Source organism: Ranitomeya imitator, chromosome 4, assembly GCF_032444005.1.
Source record: "Ranitomeya imitator isolate aRanImi1 chromosome 4, aRanImi1.pri, whole genome shotgun sequence".
NCBI classification, from domain to species: domain Eukaryota; kingdom Metazoa; phylum Chordata; class Amphibia; order Anura; family Dendrobatidae; genus Ranitomeya; species Ranitomeya imitator.
The window spans coordinates 447,226,022-447,250,290 of NC_091285.1; the positions used below are offsets into that span (position 1 = coordinate 447,226,022).

The 24,269-nt window shown below is 42.8% G+C and overlaps 1 protein-coding gene across 1 annotated transcript in view; it reads left to right on the top strand.

Annotated features, from left to right (window-relative positions):
* Nucleotides 1-11,091, top strand: part of SCAMP2 (secretory carrier membrane protein 2) — a 51,742-nt gene extending 40,651 nt beyond the window's left edge. The window contains exons 6-9 of the mRNA XM_069765701.1: nucleotides 4,066-4,228; nucleotides 7,916-8,017; nucleotides 8,098-8,215; nucleotides 9,727-11,091. Coding sequence (XP_069621802.1) covers nucleotides 4,066-4,228; nucleotides 7,916-8,017; nucleotides 8,098-8,215; nucleotides 9,727-9,873 — 530 coding nt within the window. The 3' untranslated portion in view covers nucleotides 9,874-11,091. The remainder of the gene's footprint in view (nucleotides 1-4,065; nucleotides 4,229-7,915; nucleotides 8,018-8,097; nucleotides 8,216-9,726) is intronic.
* The last annotated feature ends 13,178 nt before the right edge of the window (nucleotides 11,092-24,269 follow it).

Genomic DNA, 24,269 nt, shown 5'->3' on the forward strand with positions numbered 1-24,269 from the left:
ACCAATCAGCAACGGGCACAGTCTGCCGCGAATTCTGGAATAATCATTGTCCATATATTACAGGGACATGCATATTCTAGAATACCCGATGCGTTAGAATCGGGCCACAATCATATATATATATATATATATATATATATATATATATATGAGAGAACCAGCACTCCCAATGTGAACACATGCAAGCTGTATCATATAGATATAAAGAAACACAGCAGCACATGTATATGAATCTAGGCCATGTGAAAACACAGACAAATATTCGATATGAATCATACTACTCAAAAAAAAATTTTCATAAAACTTACAGTTATAGATAAAATGAAGATTCTTAGCGCATAAATTGGCCAATTCATGTGTGCCCATCAACCGCGGCAAGGTGATCTCCCTCTGATGGGTCCTACTCTACTGTACATGCCACTCTTGGGCCACCAGCCTACAACTTAGGACAAACATGTCACTCTGGGCTAAACCTACAATTTATGGGCAAGTAGAGATGATTACCGCCACCTGCAAGGTCAATGGGAGGAGTGCAAGATCAGGATGGATGCAGCCACATCCATACACTAAACAAAGAAAAAAAACCAACCAGCACTCCCAATGTGAACACATGCAAGCTGCAAGCTGTATCATATAGATATAAAGAAACACAGCAGCACATGTATATGAATCTAGGCCATGTGAAAACACAGACAAATATTCGATATGAATCATACTACTACTACTACGTCCCCCGCCTTCCAGCGTCGGTCTGTGCAGCTGATCCATATTTGTAAATTCCTGCAAGTATCCTTGCCGGCGATTGGAAGGAGGATGGATCAGCTGCACAGACAGACGCTGGAAGGTGGGGGACCTGGGGGAGCGTCTGACAAGCGCAGTGCGCATGCCCAGGAATCCCAGCCCCGCACTGTACATAATGCATAACACAGTGTGAGGCGGGGATTCAGTAACAGGGTGGCCGCACTGCCCGCACAGGCGCAGACCGGAACCCGGCATCAGAGCTAGGACGGCCAATGCTCTATGCGCCTGCTCCAGGCAGAAGAGCAGAGCGCAGGCGCCGGATTTCGGACGATAACAGCGCTGAGGGGGGCGGCGACAATCGCCCCAGAAGCGATAAGTGACGGCAGTTGGGCGCTTCAAAGAGGAGGCTTCAGACCCGCCTCCCTGGCTAAAGATAGGTATTTGGGGAAAATTATAAAACGCTTTATTGAGGGAATAACAGAAGCAAAAACTAAAAGAGTCACCTTGTTAGACTGCAGCATTACTGCTGCACAAGGTGGCTCTTTTAGTTTAGAATGGCTGGAGGGGGTGACAGTGTCCCTTAAAGCTTAATTTCACAAAAAAACAAACTATGTACTGGTGGCACCTTCCCTTTAAGGAAAAAGTAACAGGTCTGAGAGCAATAAAATGCAATTTAATTATTTAGAAATCATACAATGTGATTTTCTGGTTTTTATTTTTGACTGTCTCTCACAGTTGAAGTGTACCTATGATAAAAATTACTGACCTCTCCATTCTTTGTAGTTGGGAAAACTTGCAAAATCTGCAGTATATCAAATTCTTATTTTCCCCACTGTAGGTGAATGCCTCCGAAAAGGAAGGAAATTTAAGCATCATTTTTCATACCCAAACACTGCTTAACCCATTCACCAATACTGTTTAAAGCTAAAAATCAGAATTCTGCAGATACCAGAGGAAAGGCTTAGTTTGTCCACTGAAAAAAAAAAAAAAAAAAAATCTGTTCTGGATCCTAATTATATGGAACTTGCTGATATATACTTGATTAAAATTCAAGTGTCCTAATCTTCCAAGATGACAATGGAATTGCTAGGACCCAGGACAGTCAAGTGACTTAAGGTACCGTCACATTTAGCGACGCTGCAGCGATATAGACAACGATGCCGATCGCTGCAGCATCGCTGTTTAGGTCGCTAGGAGACGTCAAACACAGCAACTCCAGAACGATGCAGGAGCGATCCAGTGACGTAACGGCGACTCACTTATCGTTCTCACTGGTTGTTGCTCCATGTAAAAACATTGCAGGCATCGTTGCTTTTGCTGTCAAACATGACGAATCACGCCGACCTGACGACGAAATAAAGTTCTGGCCTTCAAGCTCCGACCAGCGATGTCACAACAGGATCCTGATCGCTGCTGCGTGTCAAACAACGAGATCGCTATCCAGGACGCTGCAACGTCACGGATCGTTGTCGTTCTCGTTGTAAAGTTGCTCAGTGTGAAGGTACCTTTAGTAATTTGTTGACGCAGGAAAAATATTTGTCCTGTTATCCTTTAGATAATAACATATTAAAATTTGAGAGTCCTCAGTGGTTGATGGCTTTTAGTGGCTAACTGAAAAGATGGTAACAAATATCAGTTTTCGAGACTACTCCGGTTTCAGGTGCTCAGCATTGCAGAAAATGTGAAATCACATATTTATACATAACAGAACCTAGAATAGTGCAGTAATAAGACCAGTGACAAGAAGCAGAACTATCAGTATGGGAAGGGGAGACACAGCTGTGGCTGTAAATACTGGAGCAGTTCATAGATAAGTGGTATGAAAGTCTTTTATTGTTAATTTGTTGATCATTATCTTTCATTTATGTTTGAAATATTGCTTCTGCTAGTCTCAAGATTCTTAAAAAGATTGTTGAAGAAAATGTCCCAGTTTTATTAGGCCACACACACGAGGCACTTTATTGGGGGGGGGGGGGTGTTTTTGCAACTGTAGTATTTTACACAGTGCAATATTGAATGCTAGTGAATTGTGGTCTGAAAATCTCACCCGTGTGTTGCATTTTCTTTCCCTGTAATTTTAGGGAACAGTGAAATGTGACTAGGCAAAAGCGGTTTTCTATTCAATCTGTGTCAGACTGGGGTGGCAAGAGCCCACTTGTAACATTGACTATGGGGGTCCACTGCTCAGCTACATTCAGATATAACATTTTCCCTCATTCACAACCTGCCCATGCTTCTTATATAATAATTGGGTAGTTTGTTAAAGGGAACCTGTCACCCCCAAAATCGATGATGAGGTAAGCTCACCGTCATCAGGGGCTTATCTACAGCATTCTGTAATGCTGTAGATAAGCCCCCCTATGTTACCTGAAAGAGGAGAAAAAGAGGTCAGATTATACTCACCCAAGGGCGGTCCCGGTCCGGTCAAATGGGCATCTCAGGTCCACTCCGGCGCCTCCTATCTTCATTCCATGACGTCCTCTTCTGGTCTTCACGCCGCGGCAGAGGAAAGTACTGCAGTGCGCAGGCGCTGGGAAAGGTCAGAGAGGCCCAGCGCCTGCGCACTGCAGTACTTTGCTCTGCCCTCAACAGAGCAAAGTACTCAAAGTACGCCTGCGCCGAAGCTGCGGCGTGAAGACCAGAAGAGGACGTCATGGAATGAAGATGGGAGGTGCTGTACCGGACCTGAGACGCCCACCGGAGCGGGACCGCCCCTGGGTGAGTATAATATAACCTCTTTTTCTCCTCTTTCAGGTAACATCGGAATAAGCCCCTGATGATGGTGAGCTTACCTCACCATCGATTTTGGAGGGGGGGGGACAGGTTCCCTTTAAATGAATGCTGAGATGTTGACTCTGTACATAGCGACTGAATTATTTTGTGCCAACCACTGCCCATAAATAAGGGGTGTACAGAGACACCCCCCCTCTCCCCCAGGGGATTCACCGGTTCCCTTGTGGATCGATCCAAGCCTGTATAGAATAGTTCTGGGAGTAATGGTACCCCACACAGAATGTAAGACAAATTCATCACACTTTGTATGTCTGTGTGGACGAAAGGGCACTGCAAACGTACCGGTCATGATTTATCAAGGCTTTAGGACCATTTTGCCATGTCTGATTATTGAAGAATGATTTCTTTACCAATCTGTATCTTCTAGCCCAGAGAGGAATTCTGTGCAGCAGATCTGTTTATTTTATTGGCGATGTTCTGCTGAATGTGTGTACGATGTGCACAGAAGAGCTGCTCTGCAGGAATGTAGTGTGGCGCACGTGAGAGAAGAGGTAATACATGCTGAACTGAACGCTCTTCTTCTTTCTCCAGTCCATGCGGTCACCCTTTTACTTAATCTCCTGGCGTGCTTGGCATATTTCACTGCCAATACTAAAGATGGTGGTGTGGATTTTGGCTTATCCATCCTGTGGTTTATCCTGTTTACACCTTGCGCCTTTCTATGCTGGTACCGGCCAATCTACAAAGCATTCAGGTAATTACAGTTCCAGTTATTGTAAAATTCTCAGCGAACAACCGGCCATACACTTATTGCTATCTATTGCCCGTGCTGGCCATTTAGCATGGCCAACAATACGTTATGAGCAATTATTCCAGGCACGACAGCTGTAACCCATTTCTGGATGTCCATATTTTCTATGAGAAATCTGCACACACTTTGTGCCAATTTACTATGCATGACGAGTCTGTTTTCATCCTACCAGTTAAAAGCACAAGTACGTGGCCATCTTTACTCTCGAGAAAAGACAACAGGGACAGATTTCTGCTCCCTCCTTTTCTTATACACCGTGTGCTCAATAAGTATTTTGTACATAAAACCATGAAAAAAATGTCGTAATTTATATCACTTTAAACCGATGTGAATACTTTTCTGCCCAACGATGAGAGAAGTATTCTAGGAGTGATACCTATATTGGCTAACCAGAAAATATGTTTGCAATCATATAATATTACATAACTTTAAACAAAATGTACTGACCTGACTACAAAGGGGACAAGCTGTAGCCAAGAAAACTTTAAAGAGTCTGCATAAAATAAAATCGAATCCCCGCACTCGCATGCATTGAAGTTCTGCCGGGATTCTATTTCATGTACTGCTGTTTCTCCCAAGAGCACCGCTACGGTAAACATAGTGCCGACCCACTTAATGACAGTTCATACCTAGCACAGACACTCGTTCCGTGCACCTTCCCACCTACCTGTTTTCCATAGATCTTCCTTGATTGACAGATCTGGCTTTCAATGAACCCGAGGATGGCAAAGATGAAAAACAAATGGGTGGAAAGGTGCACTGAGCATCTGTTCTTGGTTTAACAGGTATTTTGTACTAGTGGACTCTTAGTGTTGGGTTGCACAGTTAACCCTTTCACCCCTGGTCCATTTTCTGGTTTTTTTTTCCTCCCCTTCTTACAAGAGCCATAACTTTTTTTTTTTACATCAATATGGCCATATGAGGATTTGTTCTTTGCAGGTCGAGTTGTACTTTTGAATGACACCATTGATTTTACCATATAATGTACTGGAAAACCAGAAAAAAAAATTCCAAGTGCTGTGGAATTGCAAAAAAAGGTTTAATTCCACAACTTTTTTGAAGGTTTTTTTTTTTTTTACCATATTGACTATTTATGCATTAATCTAAGAAGTATTATACATGTGCAGTCCATCACTTGTACCCCTTTCTTACTAATACCTCTGGTAGGTTATTGACCATGAGTATGTAACTACCTATACTTCTTCATTCACCAGTTGAGCTTCCATTTCATATTCGATTTACAGCAATGGTCCTGTCTTCTCCGTTCTTGGATGCTGAACCACTTAGTGATATTTACTACACTCTTCCTTGGGTTTGACACACACACACGTTGTACATTATCATAAGTCATCCACCTTCTCTACCACAGTGGGGATGTCATTGATAGCATGTACATCAGTCATATACAGGTCCTTCTCAAAAAATTAGCATATAGTGTTAAATTTCATTATTTACCATAATGTAATGATTACAATTAAACTTTCATATATTATAGATTCATTATCCACCAACTGAAATTTGTCAGGTCTTTTATTGTTTTAATACTGATGATTTTGGCATACAACTCCTGATAACCCAAAAAACCTGTCTCAATAAATTAGCATATTTCACCCATCCAATCAAATAAGTTTTTTTTAATAACAAACAAAAAAACCAACAAATAATAATGTTCAGTTATGCACTCAATACTTGGTCGGGAATCCTTTGGCAGAAATGACTGCTTCAATGCGGCGTGGCATGGAGGCAATCAACCTGTGACACAGCTGAGATGTTATGGAGGCCCAGGATGCTTCAATAGCGGCCTTAAGCTCATCCAGAGTGTTGGGTCTTGCGCGTCTCAACTTTCTCTTCACAATATCCCACAGATTCTCTATGGGGTTCAGGTCAGGAGAGTTGGCAGGCCAATTGAGCACAGTAATACCATGGTCAGTAAACCATTTACCAGTGGTTTTGGCACTGTGAGCAGGTGCCAGGTCGTGCTGAAAAATGAAATCTTCATCTCCATAAAGCATTTCAGCCGATGGAAGCATGAAGTGCTCCAAAATCTCCTGATAGCTAGCTGCATTGACCCGGCCCTTGATGAAACACAGTGGACCAACACCAGCAGCTGACATGGCACCTCACACCATCACTGACTGTGGGTACTTGACACTGGACTTCAGGCATTTTGGCATTTCCTTCTCCCCAGTCTTCCTCCAGACTCTGGCACCTTGATTTCCGAATGACATGCAAAATTTGCTTTCATCAGAAAAAATTACTTGGGACCACTTAGCAACAGTCCAGTGCTGCTTCTCTGTAGCCCAGGTCAGGCGCCTCTGCCGCTGTTTATGGTTCAAAAGTGGCTTTACCTGGGGAATGCGGCACCTGTAGCCCATTTACTGCACACGCCTGTGCACGGTGGCTCTGGATGTTTCCACACCAGACTCAGTCCACTGCTTCCTCAGGTTCCCCAAGGTCTGGAATCGGTCCTTCTCCACAATCTTCCTCAGGGTTCGGTCTCCTCTTCTCGTTGTACAGCATTTTCTGCCACATTGTTTCCTTCCAACAGACTTACCATTGAGGTGCCTTGATACAGCACTCTGGGAACAGCCTATTTGTTGAGAAATTTCTTTCTGGGTCTTACCCTCTTGCTTGAGGGTGTCAATGATGGCCTTCTTGACATCTGTCAGGTCGCTAGTCTTACCCATGATGGGGGTTTTGAGTAATGAACCAGGCAGGGAGTTTATAAAAGCCTCAGGTATCTTTTGCATGTGTTTAGAGTTAATTAGTTGATTCAGAAGATTAGGGTAATAGGTCGTTTAGAGAACCTTTTCTTGATATGCTAATTTATTGAGACAGGTTTTTTGGGTTATCAGGAGTTGTATGCCAAAATCATCAGTATTAAAACAATAAAAGACCTGACAAATTTCAGTTGGTGGATAATGAATCTATAATATATGAAAGTTTAATTGTAATCATTACATTATGGTAAATAATGAAATTTAACACTATATGCTAATTTTTTGAGAAGGACCTGTATGCACCCGATTAATGTGTATGTATATTTGTATGTGTTCCCGATATGCGATTGATGTATTCCCACTCTTTCTTATGAAATTCTCACAGCGTACAGTGTGCGTGCAGTCAGGATTTTCCGTCGCTGGGAGCAATTTGCATACATGTGGTCATGTACCAACTAGACATGCGTGGCTTTGCTCAATACAAGTGAAGTGAGTGAGGCCGGACACGTCTAGTCTGAATCTGACCAAAGTATGCAAATCACATGACCACCTGCTCCTGGGACCCAAGAAGCTTGACCGTGCACACTGTCCGCTCTGTGAGGAATCATAAGCCTGCATTCACATGGAGTGACTGCAGGCTTGAACTAAACTCTATTTTATGGATAGCCATCATATTTTACAACATAAATGGTTGCAATGTTACCTATGATCTGGTTACATTGTCCAATACACTTTTTGTTCTGTAGCCTTCTTTTTATGATATACACAATAAAAAATGTAACACTTTAGCTTGAAAAACTCCTGTTGCTATTTTTTGGGGGGTACAGTAATATGCCTGTGATCATAGTATATCCTGCAGCAGCCATGTTTCCTATGACAAACTGCTGACTAACGACATATTTTTTTACAGGACAGACAGTTCCTTCAATTTCTTTGCGTTCTTCATAATCTTCTTCTGTCAAATCATCATTTATATCATACAAGCAGTTGGCATCCCTCACTGGGGAGACAGGTAAACTGACGTTCTTCTCTTTGCTGTCTTCTTCAGTCCAGTTCTTCAGCCTTGATTCACACCTTTCTGTTCCATTGCAGTGGCTGGATAATGGCTATAACTATGGTTGGTACAAACACTGCAGTCGCTGTGATAATGATGATTGTGGCAATCTTCTTCACTGTGAGTGCTGCCTTATCTCTGTTCCTGCTGAAGAAGGTATGTCTGCAATGCATTAATACTCATTACATCACATAGCGAATAAAGCATGCAAGCGGTTGTGTATTATCTGGTGGCTGAAATAGCTGGCAGCCATTGAAGGTGTATGGCCACATTGAATCTCATTGTGGAAATTGCATTGCATCTCCTGTGGAAAAAAGTTCTAGAAGAACTTCTAACAAGTATATGTCAGCACATTTAAGTCCACCAAACTGCTGGCTGTAAACGTCATGTCGTGTCAAGTTTGGAATGTTTTTCCGAACAACAAACTTCATTTTAATCAATAGATTTTTAGAATAAAAATAATTACCACAATTGAATGTGATATAAAATTTCCTGTGCTGAGAATCTTATAAATCTGTCCCTGCTGTGTACTGTGTAATGTCTGTGTCTGACCATGCAGGAACATGGTCTGATCATACCGCAGCTCCTGGGCAGGGGAGGAAGCAAAAGAGAGGATACAGAGAGAACAACGCAGGATTGCAGCGGATTACGTCTGTGCTGTAAAGCATTTGCTGCATGTTTTTACATATGTTGTACATCACTGAAAGCAGCATCTGCAATCTCCTGCTGTAATGTCTGTATTTGCTCTTTTGCTTCCTCCCCTGCCCAGGAGCTGTGGTATGATCAGACCATGTTCCTGCACAGTCAGACACAGACATTACACAGTACACAGCAGGGACAATTTCTAATTGTGGAATTTATTTGTATTAATTAAAATGTACTTTGTGGGAAAATCCCTTTAAGTTTAACGTTATCTATATCTCCAATCGGGCTGCACTAAAGATGTGCCACATACAAATGATCAGGCAAGTGTACACTGTACATACTTTGTATCACCAGGCCTGATGAAGAGACCTAAGAAGTCTGGAAAGCTTGCTTTGTAACATAATTTTTGTTTTTGTTAGCCATTTAAAAGGCATCATAACCACAAGATAATTACTTTTGTTTATTCCACTGAGCGCAATTTGTCCGAACCTGAAACCTTGAATTGTCCTGACTCTTCTTTATTGTGTGTGCCACAATAATAGTCATGTGAACTCCTCCCCTGCTCTTTGATTCACAAGACCATATTTTCTGCATCAAAATCCATACAATGCAATTTTTAGGATATGTATCGCAAATTGCAAAATCTGCAATATAAATGGACATGGTGCCGATTGAAAATCCACATCGCAGGTCAATTTCTGCTGTGGGTTTGGAGGGGAGAGGACCGAATGATCAGGCAATTGGAATTTCAAGTCCTATCCTTTTTGTTTTCTGGGACGGTAAGCTCTTCTTTGCCAATTGAAAACACATGAACACTCAGCCCGAGCGCCCATGTGTGTGGGGAAGTTGGGAGAAAGGGCGGTCTGCCAAACAAAGGTTTCACGACAGCTAGATCACATATATAAATTGGCTGGAAACTGATAAATAGACTTTTTTAAACCGCATAGAAAGTACAAATGATCTAGTCTTAAGTCTGAAGAATGTTTGTCACTCTGCTTTCAATCTATATGTGTATTCCACAGGTTCACTCAATGTATCGCAGATCGGGTGCAAATTTCCAGAAGGCACAGGAAGAGTTCTCACAAGGCATCTTCACCAACCGCACAGTTCAAAACGCAGCTGCTGGCGCTGCCACCTCCGCTGCCAGGGGGGCATTCCAGGGAAACTGAGGACCGTTGATTCCATTACTTCTGCCTTTTTTACACTTTTGACTATTACCCTTGTCCCCTTCACTTCTTCCCCAGAGAAGAAAACCAATTGTCTCTGTAAAGTTCTAGCTCTGGTGGTTGTTCCCAGCAGCACTCCACATTGTACCACTTCCACCAAGAGACTGCGAAATTCTACATTTATATGTACATAAATATATATTGAGACATGAAAACTCATTTACTAAATGCTTGACCTTTTTATTTGAGGCTGATTTTTTTTATTTTTTTTCCCTCATTTCGGAAAGGGGAATGAATCTGTCTGTAAAACGCAATCTATATTAATGAACAGCCCGAGATGTAAAATATGTTGATTCCTCTTCCTCCTCTTGTACATGGTCCCTGTCAGTGTACGTCTGTTTCCTGCTAAGGCCATCTTATGTATCAGTGTTTTTCACTAGACTATAAAATGGCAAAACTGATTCCCTGCAATCATTGGGCTATCTTAGAATTGATGCTTTTTAAATATTTAAAGACACAAATTGTTGCCTTTCATGATGTGCCATGCCGGCATGCCAGCTGTTTACAAGGTTTTCTTTCAAAAAAAAATAATTTGGACACCTTTCAGGGCAATACTTTCGTGTGTTTGTTTTTTTTAAACCTTAAATATATGCATTGATAGCTGAAAATAATTTTTCCGATAGGGCTACAATAAATATTGTCTTTTATAGCGTCTATGCATCACAACCCATTCTGCAGCCAGCGATCTACTAGCGGTGACTCTGAGCTTGTTCTGACACCAGGGTTTCTAACCTCTTTCAGCTGGTTATATTTTCGCTCTGGTGTTGTTCAGGAGAAGAGAGATAAGAGTTAGCTCACTTACTAATTTACTGGTACCTCGTTCTGCATGTTCTGTGATACACACAGGCTGTAAAAGCCGAATGGTGCAACATTTTAATTGAGAAGTGATTTTTTTTTTTTTGGGGGGGGGGGGCAAAAATGCATGCATTTAAACAATAAAAAATGCCCAGATGGTCTCCATATCCTAACAGTGAAAATAAGATGGCTATGAAGATGTCTAGGTTTAAGCAGTGGTTATCCTTTTATAGGTATAAGTTGCAAACTAAACAAATTACTGCTCTGTAGGCAACAAACTGACTGCACCAGCTTTGTATACTGTAACTGTTGTCGCCCTACAGTGCCTAAAATTTAAAATCTAAATAAATCTATTTTCTACAATGAGTCTGGATACTTTATTTTTTTTTTTCATTCTTCAGTTTGATGATTATTATTATTAAGTTTGTATTGCATTTTCACAAGCCGCATAATCTCTTGGGGCCCCATACTAGTTTGATTAAAGTTGGCAAGACTGGCCAATCATATAATGTATATGTGAGTCTACAGACTCATCCAGCAATGTCGGAGGGAGACGTATTGGGCAGTTTGAATGCAAGTGGCCAATCCTTTTAGTTCTGGATCAGCTGCTAGAGGAGTCTAGAAGTGGCTTACACAGACCGACCAGCTGCACGACATGACCGCCGATCAGTATACTTCTATCGACCGGCAAACCAAATCGAACAATGCACACTGAGCAAACTATTCTAGATCGCACAGTGCACATAGGCTGCCATGGTTCTCGGCAGTGCAAGTTCTGCTTAGACGACAATGCACCACAAAGAATGATTATTTTATACTCTGCGCAAGATGATCATGATGTAACAAGCGTTTTTAACAAAGCTTGTTTACGATTATCTTACAGCGTAAATTCCCCTTTACTCTTCTTTTCTCATACAGATGACACTCAGGCTACCTTTCTTGTGTATGGGGGAGGTTGAAGAGATGTCTGTGGACTGAACAGTAAATTTAAGGTGTATGGTGTGATGAGCGCGCATGCTCTGATGAGGTGTTATCTGAGCACGCTCCAGTGCTAAGTGTCTTCAGCATGCTCTAATATTATGTACAAGTCCATAACTCGCGGCTGTTTGACAGCTGCAATACATGCAGGCATTAGAATGTCTGTTGGGCAATGCCATGCATGTGTTGCTGCTCTCAAACAGCCACGAGATTTGCAGCCGCGGGGGCTTGAACATAGCACTTGAGCATGCTCAGGTGATAGAATGTCTTCGACGTGCTCCAATACTGACACCTTATTTGAGCACACGCACTCATCACTAGTGTATGGGCGTCTCTGCACCTGAGCTAGAGGCACCTGGTCGAGTTACAGCTGCAGTCCAAAGCAATGCTCATTGTCGTCTTGTACAGTACAGCTGTCAACACTCACTTGACAATGAAAATCATGGGTGTGTGCGCGCTTCATGGCCAAATGTAGGTGAAGATCTGCGCATAATAACTGAGCATGTTGGAATTCTCTTTACAAAATTGTGGGTGTTAATCTGGAGTTGGGCACTCTTAAGCAGAGTGGAGGCAGTTATATTGTCAGAAGGATAGCCATAAGTTTAAGGTCTGTGGGAATTTGTTCCCTTTCATATAAAATGAAAATTTAATATAATCTAAAATATTATTTAAGGTCTGGCACTAATGTTTGATGAGAAGCTCTGGCTCACAGTTGGCGCTCCAGTTATCACACTGTGCATATCAACCTCAACAAAACCTGTCTTTGTAGACCTCTCTGATCACTTGCAGTTGTGGCTTGGGCTATTTGGTGACTGCCACCTTCACTGAGCCATTCAGTAGGACCCACACTACTACAAATATTTCTCTATATGGATTGCATAGCTGTGTACTGGAATTTATGCACCTGTTTGCAACTGATGTAATTTGCCCATAACACTTGGTTTCACAAGTGTTTTTGTGTGTGTCTATAAATGAAGGGTTTACACCTCTATATTGCTGAATCCACTTTTTGCTTTGGTTCACAAAGCGATCGTTATTAAAAAAAAAAAAAAACAACAACTTGATGCATCTAAATTTGACAGCGCAGACTGTCGCCATATCCCCTGAGCTGGAGAAGCAAAATGGTATACAGACAGGATAGCACGGGGTCACTGCTGCGTTCTGCGAGGTCTTACATCACACAAAGTGTTCTACCTCACAAAGAATCACTAAGCCCAAAGTTAAAAATTATTAATGTTTATTGGTAATGAACAACAATTAAAAAAACTAAGTATACATGGAGATAAAAGACATGAGTAACCGCCGGTGTGAAACCGAACAAGTGAATCATTTACAGACTATATTGCAGCAATAAATCAAAACAAAATATGTAGTGTCCAAATATATAAATATAATCAAGTGAAAAATTATTATAATATGGACATAAACATGATTAAATGATAAAGTGCTGTGCCAAAAATTATTTCTATAATAAAAAATACACATATAAAATATAGTCCCAAAAAATTATGCCAAAAAGAATATTTATAACCATATATGTAATTAAACAAAGATCCACCATGAAAAATTAATCTTATAAAAAGCTGTACAGAATACTAGTGTTACACCAATTAGCCACTGATTTTTAGACCAGCATACAATCCATAGATGGATAAATAACTAAGGTGCAAGTTCTGTGCATAAAGGGTCAGACTGTAAGACCTAATACAAAGCAATAGGCATAATGAAAGAATATAAGGTGCAAGTGCACACACACCTGGATGGGCAATCACACGGCAGTCCGGAACCCCGACGCGCGTTTCGCGTATAGCTTCAATAGGGGGAGTACTCCCCCTATTGAAGAAGCTATACCCGAAACGTGTGTATTTTTTATTATAGAAATTTTTGGCACAGCACTTTATCATTTAATCATGTTTATGTCCATATTATAATTATAATAATTTTTCACTTGATTATATTGATATTTATATATTTGGACACTACATATTGTTTTGATTTATTGCTGCAATATAGTCTGTAAATTATTCACTTGTTTGGTTTCACACCGGCAGTTACTCAGGTCTTTCATCTCCATGTATACTTAGCCTTTTTAATTGTTGTTCATTACCAATAAACATTAATAATTTTTACTTTTGGCTTAGTACTTTTGTTGCTCTGTAGGTTTTTTTGATTATGGTATTTTGAAGTTTTGCCCCTATATATTTACATAGCCTTCCCCTCGTTCTTTAGGAATTACAAAGAATCAGCTGCGATCTCATGCTGTAATGCAGGGGTGTCAAACTGCATTCCTCGAGGGCCTCAAACCATGCGTGTTTTCAAGATTTCCTTAGCATTGCACAAGGTGCTGGAATCATTCTCTGCAGGTGATTAAATTATCAACTGTGCAATGCAAGGAAATCCTGAAAACATGACCTGTTTGCAGCCCTCGAGGAATACAGTTTGACACCCCTGCTGTAATGTCTGTATCCTCTTTTGCTTCCTCCCCTGCCCAGGAGCTGAGGTATGATCATACCATGTTCCTGTACGGTCAGACAGACATTACACAGTACACAGCAGGGGCACCTTTATAAGATTATCTCAGCACTGGGACATTTTTTTTCTTTTTGTAACCCCTCTATTTGTGCAACTTTTTTATTGCAGGAACTATTGATTAAAATATACTTTGTGGAAAACTCTTGACTGGGCAGTCATAAAATGCTCAATATTTATTGTAGTGGTTCATTGCGTAGGTGGTGTATAAAACACAAAAGAATTCATTAAAGACTTATTTACATTTTTTTCCCAGCAACCAAAAACTAACAAACAATCCATGCTTTTTTTTTTTTTTTTTAATTATTGTACATCAGTGTCCTGGGCTTCTTTTTTTTTAACCGGTATTGCCCAGATCCCCCACATGCCTGTCTGCTTTTCTTTCCAGCCAAATGGACATGATTAATGGCACAGCGGGTATCAATGCATCACTGCTGCTGTTAGGCTACTTTCACACTAGCGTTTTCTGCAATCCGTTACAATGCGTCGTTTTGCAGAAAAAACGCATCCTGCAAAAGTGCTTGCAGGATGCGTTTTTTCCCCAAAGACTTGTATTGACGATGCATTTGCGACGGATTGCCACATGTCGCATCCATCGAGCGACGGATGCGTCGTGCTTCTGCGGACCGTCGGGAGCAAAAAACGCTACATGTAACGTTTTTTGCTCCTGACGGACCGTTTTTTCCGACCGCGCATGCGCGGCCGGAACTCCGCCCCCACCTCCCCGCACCTTACAATGGGGCAGCGGATGTGCCGGAAAAATGCATCCGCTGCCTCCATTGTGCAATGCGCTAAACGCTAGCTTCGGAATCTCTCCCCGACGCATTGCGACGGGGAGATTCCGACGCTAGTGTGAAAGAAGCCTTACCTGTCCATAAGGTGAGAACAAGCTGATTCTGATAAGCTGCTAGATCAGCTGCTGAGCTGGGATTGGAAGCACTTGGGATGGAAACGTGAAAGAGGCACGGCCCCAGAGAAGACTGAAGAAGCAATCAGTTGGTCTGCAAGCAGAGATTTCACATATGTGAACCAAAATATGGAAAAATTATAGGTCTCAAAATGTGGAGACGCAAAAACTTTTTTGCTATAAAAAGCGTCTTTTAGTGTGACAGCTGCCAATCATAAAAATCCGCTATAAAAAACGCTATATTAGTAAATCAAACCCCCCTTCATCACCCTCTTAGTTAGGGAAAAATAATAAAATTAAAAAAAAATTATTTCCATTTTCCCGTTAGGGCTAGGGTTGGAGCTAAAGTTAGGGTTGGGGCTAAAGTTAGGGTTTGGATTACATTTACGGTTGGGATTCGGGTTAGGGTGTGGTTAGGGTTACTGTTGGGATTAGGGTTAGGGGTGTGTTTGGATTAGGGTTTCAGTTAGAATTGGGGGTTTCCACTGTTTAGGCACATCAGGGGCTCTCCAAACGCGACATGGCGTCCGATCTCAATTCCAGCCAATTCTGCGTTGAAAAAGTAAAACAGTGCTCCTTCCCTTCCGAGCTCTCCCGTGCGCCCAAACAGGGGTTTACCCCAACATATGGGGTATCAGCGTACTCGGGACAAATTGGACAACAACTCTTGGGGTCCAAGTTCTCTTGTTACCCTTGGGAAAATAAAAATTTGGGGGGCTAAATATCATTTTTGTGGGGGGAAAAAAAAGATTTTTTATTTTCACGGCTCTGCGTTGTAAACTGTAGTGAAACACTTGGGGGTTCAAATTTCTCACAACACATCTAGATAAGTTCCTTGGGAGGTCTAGTTTCCAATATGGGGTCACTTGTGGGGGGTTTCTACTGTTTGGGTACATCAGGGGCTCTGCAAATGCAACGTGATGCCTGCAGACCAATCCATCCAAGTCTGCATTCCAAATGGCGCTCCTTCCCTTCCGAGCTCTGCCATGCGCCCAAACAGTGGTTCCTCCCCCCCCCCCCCACATATGGGGTATCAGTGTACTCAGGACAAATTGGACAACAGCTTTTGGGGACCAATTTCTTCTGGTACCCTTGGGAAAATACAAAACTGGGTGTTAAAGATAATTTTTGTGGAGAAAAAAATAATTTTTATTTTCACGGCTCTGCATCAAACTGTAGTGAAACACTTGGGGGTTCAAAGCTCTCACAACACATCAAGGTAAGTTCCTTAGGGGGTCTACTTTCCAAAATGGTGTCACTTGTGGGGAGTTTCAATGTTTAGGCACATCAGGGGCTCTCCAAATGCAGCATGGCGTCCCATCTCAATTCTTGCCAATTTTGCATTGAAAAGTCAAACGGCGCTCCTTCCCTTCTGAGCTCTGTCATGCACCCAAACAGTGGTTTACCCCCACATATGGGGTACTCAGGACAAATTGTACAACAGCTTTTGGGGTCCAATTTCTTCTCTTACCCTTGGGAAAATAAAAAATTGGGGGCGAAAATTTCATTTTTGTGAAAAAATATATTTTATTTTTATGGCTCTACATTATATACTTCTGTGAAGCACTTTTTGGGTCAAATTGCTCACCACACATCTAGATAAGTTCCTTAGGGGGTCTACTTTCCAAAATGGTGTCACTTGTGGGGGGTTTCAATGTTTAGGCACATTAGTGGCTCTCCAAATGCAACATGGCGTCCCATCTCAATTCCAGCCAATTTTGCATTGAAAAGTCAAATGGCGCTCCTTCCCTTCCGAGCTCTGCTGTGCGCTCAAACAGTGGTTTACCCCCATATATGGGGTATCGGGGTACTCAGAACAAATTGTACAACAACATTTGGCATCCATTTTCTCCTGTTACCCTTGGTAAAATAAAACAAATTGGAAGTGAAGTAAATTTTTTGTGAAAAAAAATTAAATGTTCATTTTTTTAAAATATTCCAAAAATTCCTGTGAAGCACCAGAAGGGTTAATAAACTTCTTGAATGTGGTTTTAAGCACCTTGAGGGGTGCAGTTTTTAGAATGGTGTCACACTTGGTTATTTTCTATCATATAGACCCCTCAAAATGACTTCAAATGTGATGTGGTCCCTAAAAAAAAAAATGATGTTGTAAGAATGAGAAATTGCTGGTCAACTTTTAACCCTTTAACTCCCTAACAAAAAAAAATGTTTCCAAAATTGTGCTGATGTAAAGTAGATATGTGGAAAATGTTACTTAAGTTTTTTGTGTGACACATCTCTGATTTAAGGGCATAAAAATTAAAAGTTGGAAAATTGCAAAATTTTCCAAATTTTCACCAATTTTCCATTTTTTTCACAAATAAACGCAGGTAATATCAAAGAAATTTTACCACTATCATGAAGTACAATATGTCTCGAGAAAACAGTGTCAATCACCGGGATCCGTTGAAGCGTTCCAGAGTTATAACCCCATAAATGGACAGTGGTCAGAATTGTAAAAATTGGCCCGGTCATTAACGTGCAAACCACCTTCGGGGCTTAAGGGGTTAAAGTTGAGTCAGGAGAATCCTGGGCATCTTGTGCATAGTGGTCTGTACTAGGACTGTCTATGACACCTTGATGTGTGAATGTGGCATTTGGGTAAATTCACACTTTTTTTGTGTGGAAAAGAGACGGCACACTGGACCAATGATAATCAATGTTTTAGTTCACAAATATTTTTCCACGTGGACCAACAGGCTGAGTGGTAAAAAGAAAATCATAGCAGCTGTTAGTCTCATCTGTTGTCAAATAAGTCTTGCCCATAGATTTCAATGGGTATACACACACAAAAAAGCATATACCATATAGACAATATGCATACTGCATCTGTTTTTAACAGATCCATTACAATAATTAACTTATGAGACTGTATTTGTATAATTTATTTTTTTAAGTTAATCATTCCTTCCTTGCATAAGGAGCTTACATTTGGTGCAAATCGATCCCACTCCATCTGCCACAAAAGTGTTCTTTAGTTGTGCCCAGGAGAGTGAGTGCCACCTTTATACCTGCTGGCGTTTGCGGCTCTTCTTTGGTTAGGCGACCAGTCATGATGTCATGCTCTTGTGACATCAACATACTGGCTAAGCAAAAGAGCAGCCGCAGACCTCAGGAGGTGAGAGGCGGTGCTCCCTCCCCCGTGCGGCGGCTACAGACCACTGTCATAACTGATAGAATGAAGCCATCGTGGCCTGGCCTTTTGGACCAATCATCTGGGATGCGTAGTCCTGACCATCTTTTCAAAGTGTGTTTTCTTTGACAGCACGCAGTGTTTAAGCGTAACACATACACGGCTGCAATGCCGCAGTGTCTGATTTGTGCTGCACATGGTTCAGGCAGAATTAATGTGCTGTCAGGATCCCTCTAAGTGCCTTATATTTGTAAAAAAACATTTGCCTTTATACCCAAGACACTGGAGACTCGCTCTTATTAAAAAGCGTTTATCTCCTGAGTTACTGACTATGGCATAATATACATATTACACTGAATATTGGAAGACATCCGATTCCATGGTATGCAATATATCATATCGGTATGTCAACCATGGACAACACCCTGCATGTACTTTGCTCAGTCAGAAGTCACAAGCACACTCCGTCATAAGGACGCACTACACACACCTATAATTGCTGCACTATTTTAGTGATGTGTCACCACTAGTGATAAGCGAGTGTTTTCCTGAGCATGCTCGGGTGGTCTCCGAGTATTTGTAAGTGCTCAGAGATTTCGTTTTTGTTGCCTCAGCTGAATGATTTACGGCTGATAGACAGCTTGAATACATGTGGGGATTCCGTAGCAACCAAGCAACCCCCACATATACTCAGGCTGGCTAGCAGCCGTAAATCATGCAGCTGCGTCAACAAAAACTAAATCTCTGAGCAGTTACAAATACTCGGAGACCACCCGGACGTGCTCAGGAAAACCCGAGCAATGAGTACACTCACCCATCACTAGTCAACACTAACCTGAAAAAGCTGGGGACTTGGCACCATTGGCAGACAAGTGCGACATGCTTTTAGAAGATAGACTCGAAAGTGCAATACTGAGCATCAGTGCCTCAAACTCTGCTGAAGTCATAGCTAAATATGTTTCCCATTGCCACCAATGGTTTAAAAAAAAATGCTGGATAGTATAAGTGATAGCCCAAGGAGGTGCTCTCCGCTGAGCAGGGCCGGCTCCAGGTTTTCGAGGGCCCCGGGCGAAAGAGTCTCAGTGGGCCCCCCCCCCCTTTAACACATACCCCGATTTATGATGCACAGATACGGCAGAGAAATGTATAGTACAATGCCAGATTTCACTTCTTACATGAGTGACAGCTATTGTAGATTCTGCAGTGTATATATACAGGAGGAAAGGCTCTGTGCAGTGTATATATACAGGAGAGGTGCTGTGCAGTGTATATATACAGGAGAGGTGCTGTGCAGTGTATATATACAGGAAGAAAGGTGCTGTGCAGTGTATATATACAGGAGAGGTGCTTTTCTGTTTTGAGTTTTTCTATGAAACAAAGACTTTTCTACATAAACAACGTTGTTTGGTTTTGCGGCCCCAACAGATCTGTGCTACAAAGTAACAGGCGGCTCGGGCATTAATGAGGGACCTGATGCTGAATCCTTTCCACAAACCCTAATGACCCAATTAGTGCCCCGTCATTAGAAGCTCATTAAACGCCTCCCTGTCCCGAGCAATCATGTACAGTATGGGGGGATCCTGCAGCCCACCCGTGACTGCTCCATACCATACACTGCCCTCTGTCGCGCTCACTATTATCCTGTGCATTTCTCCTTCATCGTTACCCCATGTTACCCTTGTCACCCCCCACTACAGAGTAGCAGGGCAGCCAATGTCACCCCCTCCCGGACCCTAATGGCAGCAGGAAATGTCTGCTCCTCTATTGGGTTGGAACCTGATTTAATCAAGGAATAATGTGGATTTGTTGCCGGTGGCTGAAGGGGAAGGGTTAAGTGATGCCATGTCCTTGGTGGAAGCAGTGGCAGCTGCTGGGACCTGGACAGAGACAACCAATGTTGCTGTGACTGCACAGTGTGACCTGGAGGAGAGAAGCGGAGACTCAGAAATCACCCACATGCCAGCACTGGGCAGAGTCCCTCCAGTCACCAGCCTGGGGCCACAGGGCCCCAACATACAGCCCACAGCTCAGTTTTATCCATGGCAGCAGCTCCCCTTCCTCCTGGCATCTGGTTAACCCCATTTATGCGGGTCGGATTGTTATCTTTAAGGTTTAGCAATAACCTTCATACAGATGGGAAGGGGTTAAGCTTCTTCCTACCCCACTGGTGCAGGTTTGGTGCAGCATGCATGTATTCTGGGAGAGCTGGGCGGCTACAGGCTGCACCCCACCAGCTGCTCCTCCAGACATCACCCACATTTTTAGGCAGCGGAGACAGACAGCAGCAGACTGAGCCACAACTGCAACCACTGCTGGATACCTTTGCACTCACTCAGGCACTAGTAGGATGGAGCTCCGGAATCTGATAAACTTCAGCACTGTCTGCAGCCACCCAGAGGGGAGAGCAAAGAACGTGCTCTCTCCGCCCACAATGTCACACTGGCTGCCTTCTGTTAACCCCTATGTGTGCCTGCCTGGCTGCACTGACTGAGTGAGAAGATCCTTGTGTCAGAGCTGGCACATAGGGGTTAACAGAACGCAGCCAGTGTGACTTTGTGGGGGGAGAGAGCATGTTATCTCCTGCTCTGCTCTCCCAGCTGTATCTATGACAGCATGAGTGGGCCCCCCCCTCTCCCCAGGGCCCCGGCATTTGCCCGCTGTGCCGGGTGCTGACGCCGGCCCTGCCGCTGAGGTTTCCTATATAGCTAAAATAAAGATGCACTTAGAGCAATTGTTTTTAACAATTACAATTATAGATCTCCATTATTGATGAACGCACGTGCTTGGATAAGGTGTTATCCGAGCATGCTTGGATGCTAACCGAGTGTCTTCTGCGTGCTCAAATAATATGTTGCAGTCCCCGTGGCTGCATGTAACATGGCTCTTCGACAGCTGCAACATGAGCAGGAATTGCTTGTTTGTTAGACAATCCCTACATGTGTTGTGGCTGTCGAACAACTGTGAGACATGCAGCCACGGGGACTCTGATATTTTTCGAGCACGCAGAACACACTCGGTTAGCATGCTCAGATAACACCTTACCCGAGCATGTTCGCTCATCACAAATCTCCATTGACAGAGGATTTTTATTTATTCTGGTTTCTCTCACTCCCCTATGATAAGTTACTATTAATTAGGGGCAGCCATAACAGTCCGTACAATCAGTGATATGTATGTAAGTGTATGACTGTACCAGGAGCCAGTCTTATGGAGCGTCATTATGGTTGCACATAAAGACGGGGTCCCAAGTGGGGAGTCCCCCATCTATGGCATGCATATGTCCTAACAGGACAAACAAACAGGCTTTATCTGAGGCCACAACAGAATCAATACTATAGAGGAAAGAATCCTGCACCACTGCAACACCTGAGCCCAAATATCCACTGTGTGATTACCACATCAAATACACCGCCCTTTCGGATTCACGGGTGCCAAACCCTGTAAGCAATTGCATAAATCCATATACTGAACAGAAAAAAGGGTGGCATTCACCGTTTCTAAAATCCAATCTTTATTGTGACGATTTAAAACATCTTCAGCAGGGGGGGTGTAGAACAGGAAGAAAAAAAAAATCGGAGGCCACGTTCACACGTTCAGTATTTGGTCAGTATTTTACCTCAGTATTTGTAAGCCAAAACCAGGAGTGGAACAATCAGAGGAAAAGTATAATAGAAACATATGCACCACTTCTGCATTTATCACCCACTCCTGGTTTTGAGTTAAACACTCAGGTAAAATACTGACCAAATCCTGAATGTGTGAATATGGCCTAAAGTGCAGGGGTTCTACAGTCACTGCTACTCTGCTCCAAAAGCAGGTAAAGGCTGGGGCACGGTGTGAAATTTTAGTCGTATGCATCTTTGCCAGTGTGGTATAAAAAATAGCCCTCATTATGTAACATTTACTTCACTGCAATTCTGCGGGGGCAATGCACTTATGCGGTAAAACAAACTGCCAACAAAACAACAGGATTGGGCAGCAAGGCAGGCCAGAACACAATGAAGTTCTCACACATGTACGTCCTCCACTGATATATGGGAGTATACGTTGCATTGTTTCCAGGTGCCTCAAAAGGATATAACTGTGTGGGGGTTCAAAAGGGAATTACTGCAATAAAGAGGTACTAAAGGGATGCTATTACGGTGGGCGGCACAAAAGGAGGTATTATTACTTTGTTGGGGAAACTAGGGAGTCACAAAGGCCCGATTCATCAAGGCGGTTTTCCAATCCTCTGGAGCAAATCTCTTTGAAATGTCGCATTTTTTTTGTGCAAGTTGCACAAAAATGTTGTGAATTTTGTCATTTTTATGCCATTTCTGGCAAGCTGCCTCACAATGGGCAGAAGTGGGGCAGGGGTAAGCCCATCCAACAAATGCATTAGAATTAGAGAACTAAAATTGTTGAAAAATATCAATCTCAAGGTGTCAGGAATCCCTGACCGCTGCCACCAATTTGTCACGATTCGCACCGTGACCATCACCCCTACGTCACGGGTCGGGGTGACTTTAGGCCAACAGACGGCTATCACATGTACAGGGGGGCTTATCTTAGTTATCCCTCCACTGCTAACAATGCGATGAAAAAACACACACAAGGCTATTGACCTCTTAGGTTACAGCAGGGGCTTATTCTAGGTATCCCACTGCTCTTCAATATACCACGAACTGCAGGGATTTATGTATATCCCGCTTACAGTTCCACTTAACACTTGCAGCTCTCTGGCGCCCCCCTTACTCTCAGGTCAGATTAGGTACTGCACCCTGGGTAATTAGTCGCCAGACAGGCTGCCTGCTATGTACTGGCTATTGGGCACGCTGCAGCGACGCGATAAACTACTCCCACTCAGGCAGGAACAATAATTATCAACGCCGCAGTCGCTACAACATAACCCCAAAAGTCTGCACACGGTATCACTGCCACCAGCTTCGATTAAACGGGTCCGAAGCTAACCCAACACAGTAGCGTAAGGGTATGTGTCCACGTGCAGTAAACGCTGCGTGTTTGACGCTGCATAGGGACGCAGCGTCAAACACGCAGCGTCCAGATGTTACAGCATAGTGGAGGGGATTGAATGAAATCCCGTCTCCACTATGCGTGGTAACACGCACGCGGCGGCCCTGCGACTCCGGACATGCTGCGCGTCTTTTCAGATCGCAGCATGTCCGTATATCTTGCGGCGACGCTGCGTCGCCGCAAGATATAGCACAGGGCGCTATGGTGGGGAGCGATGATGCCGGATGTGTGCAAAGAACACATCCGGCATCATCGCGTCCCAGAAAGGGGGCGGGGCTTACCGCAGAGCGGCTAAGCCGCACCGACGATACCGCCGGCCATCCTGAATGTGGACACGCAGCCTAATTCTCTTCGGGAGACAGGGTACGTTTAGAGCATGGAGAATGAACTAATATTAAATATTATATCCCATGAAAATTAGGCAGTGCTTTATCAAAAATATTTTATAAAGATGTTACAAATGAGACAATTGCAAATATGTACAAGGGTAATTATAAAATAAAACAGGGATTAAATGAGAAAAGGTAACACTCACATGTTCTCAGTTCATTGCATGGCAGGCAACCATACGTCCCAGCTCATTGGACGTGCTCAGGGCTTCAGAACACAAGAAGTCAAGAAGAAAAGACTACTGCTGAGAGCCGGCCACAAACTTAAGACCTGCAGCTAGTGACATCACATAAAGGCTGGCTTATCCAGACCCTCCTCTCTCTACATTCTGAGTACTTCCAATCTTAAATTTATCTACTTTCTATAACTTCGCTACAAAACATGTCATAGTCATAACAAACCCAGCATTCATCTCGGATTAACGTGGGCATTCTAATGAGATCAAATATGTCCTATCTGGGATACATATTTACAGAGAAATACCTACTTCTTTACTAGATGGAGCTAGAAGCTCAGGTTTACCGTGGTGAATAGATCCATCGAGGGATGTAAAGAATATATATTTTCGTGTTCTTTACGTAAACGGTTTGTGTA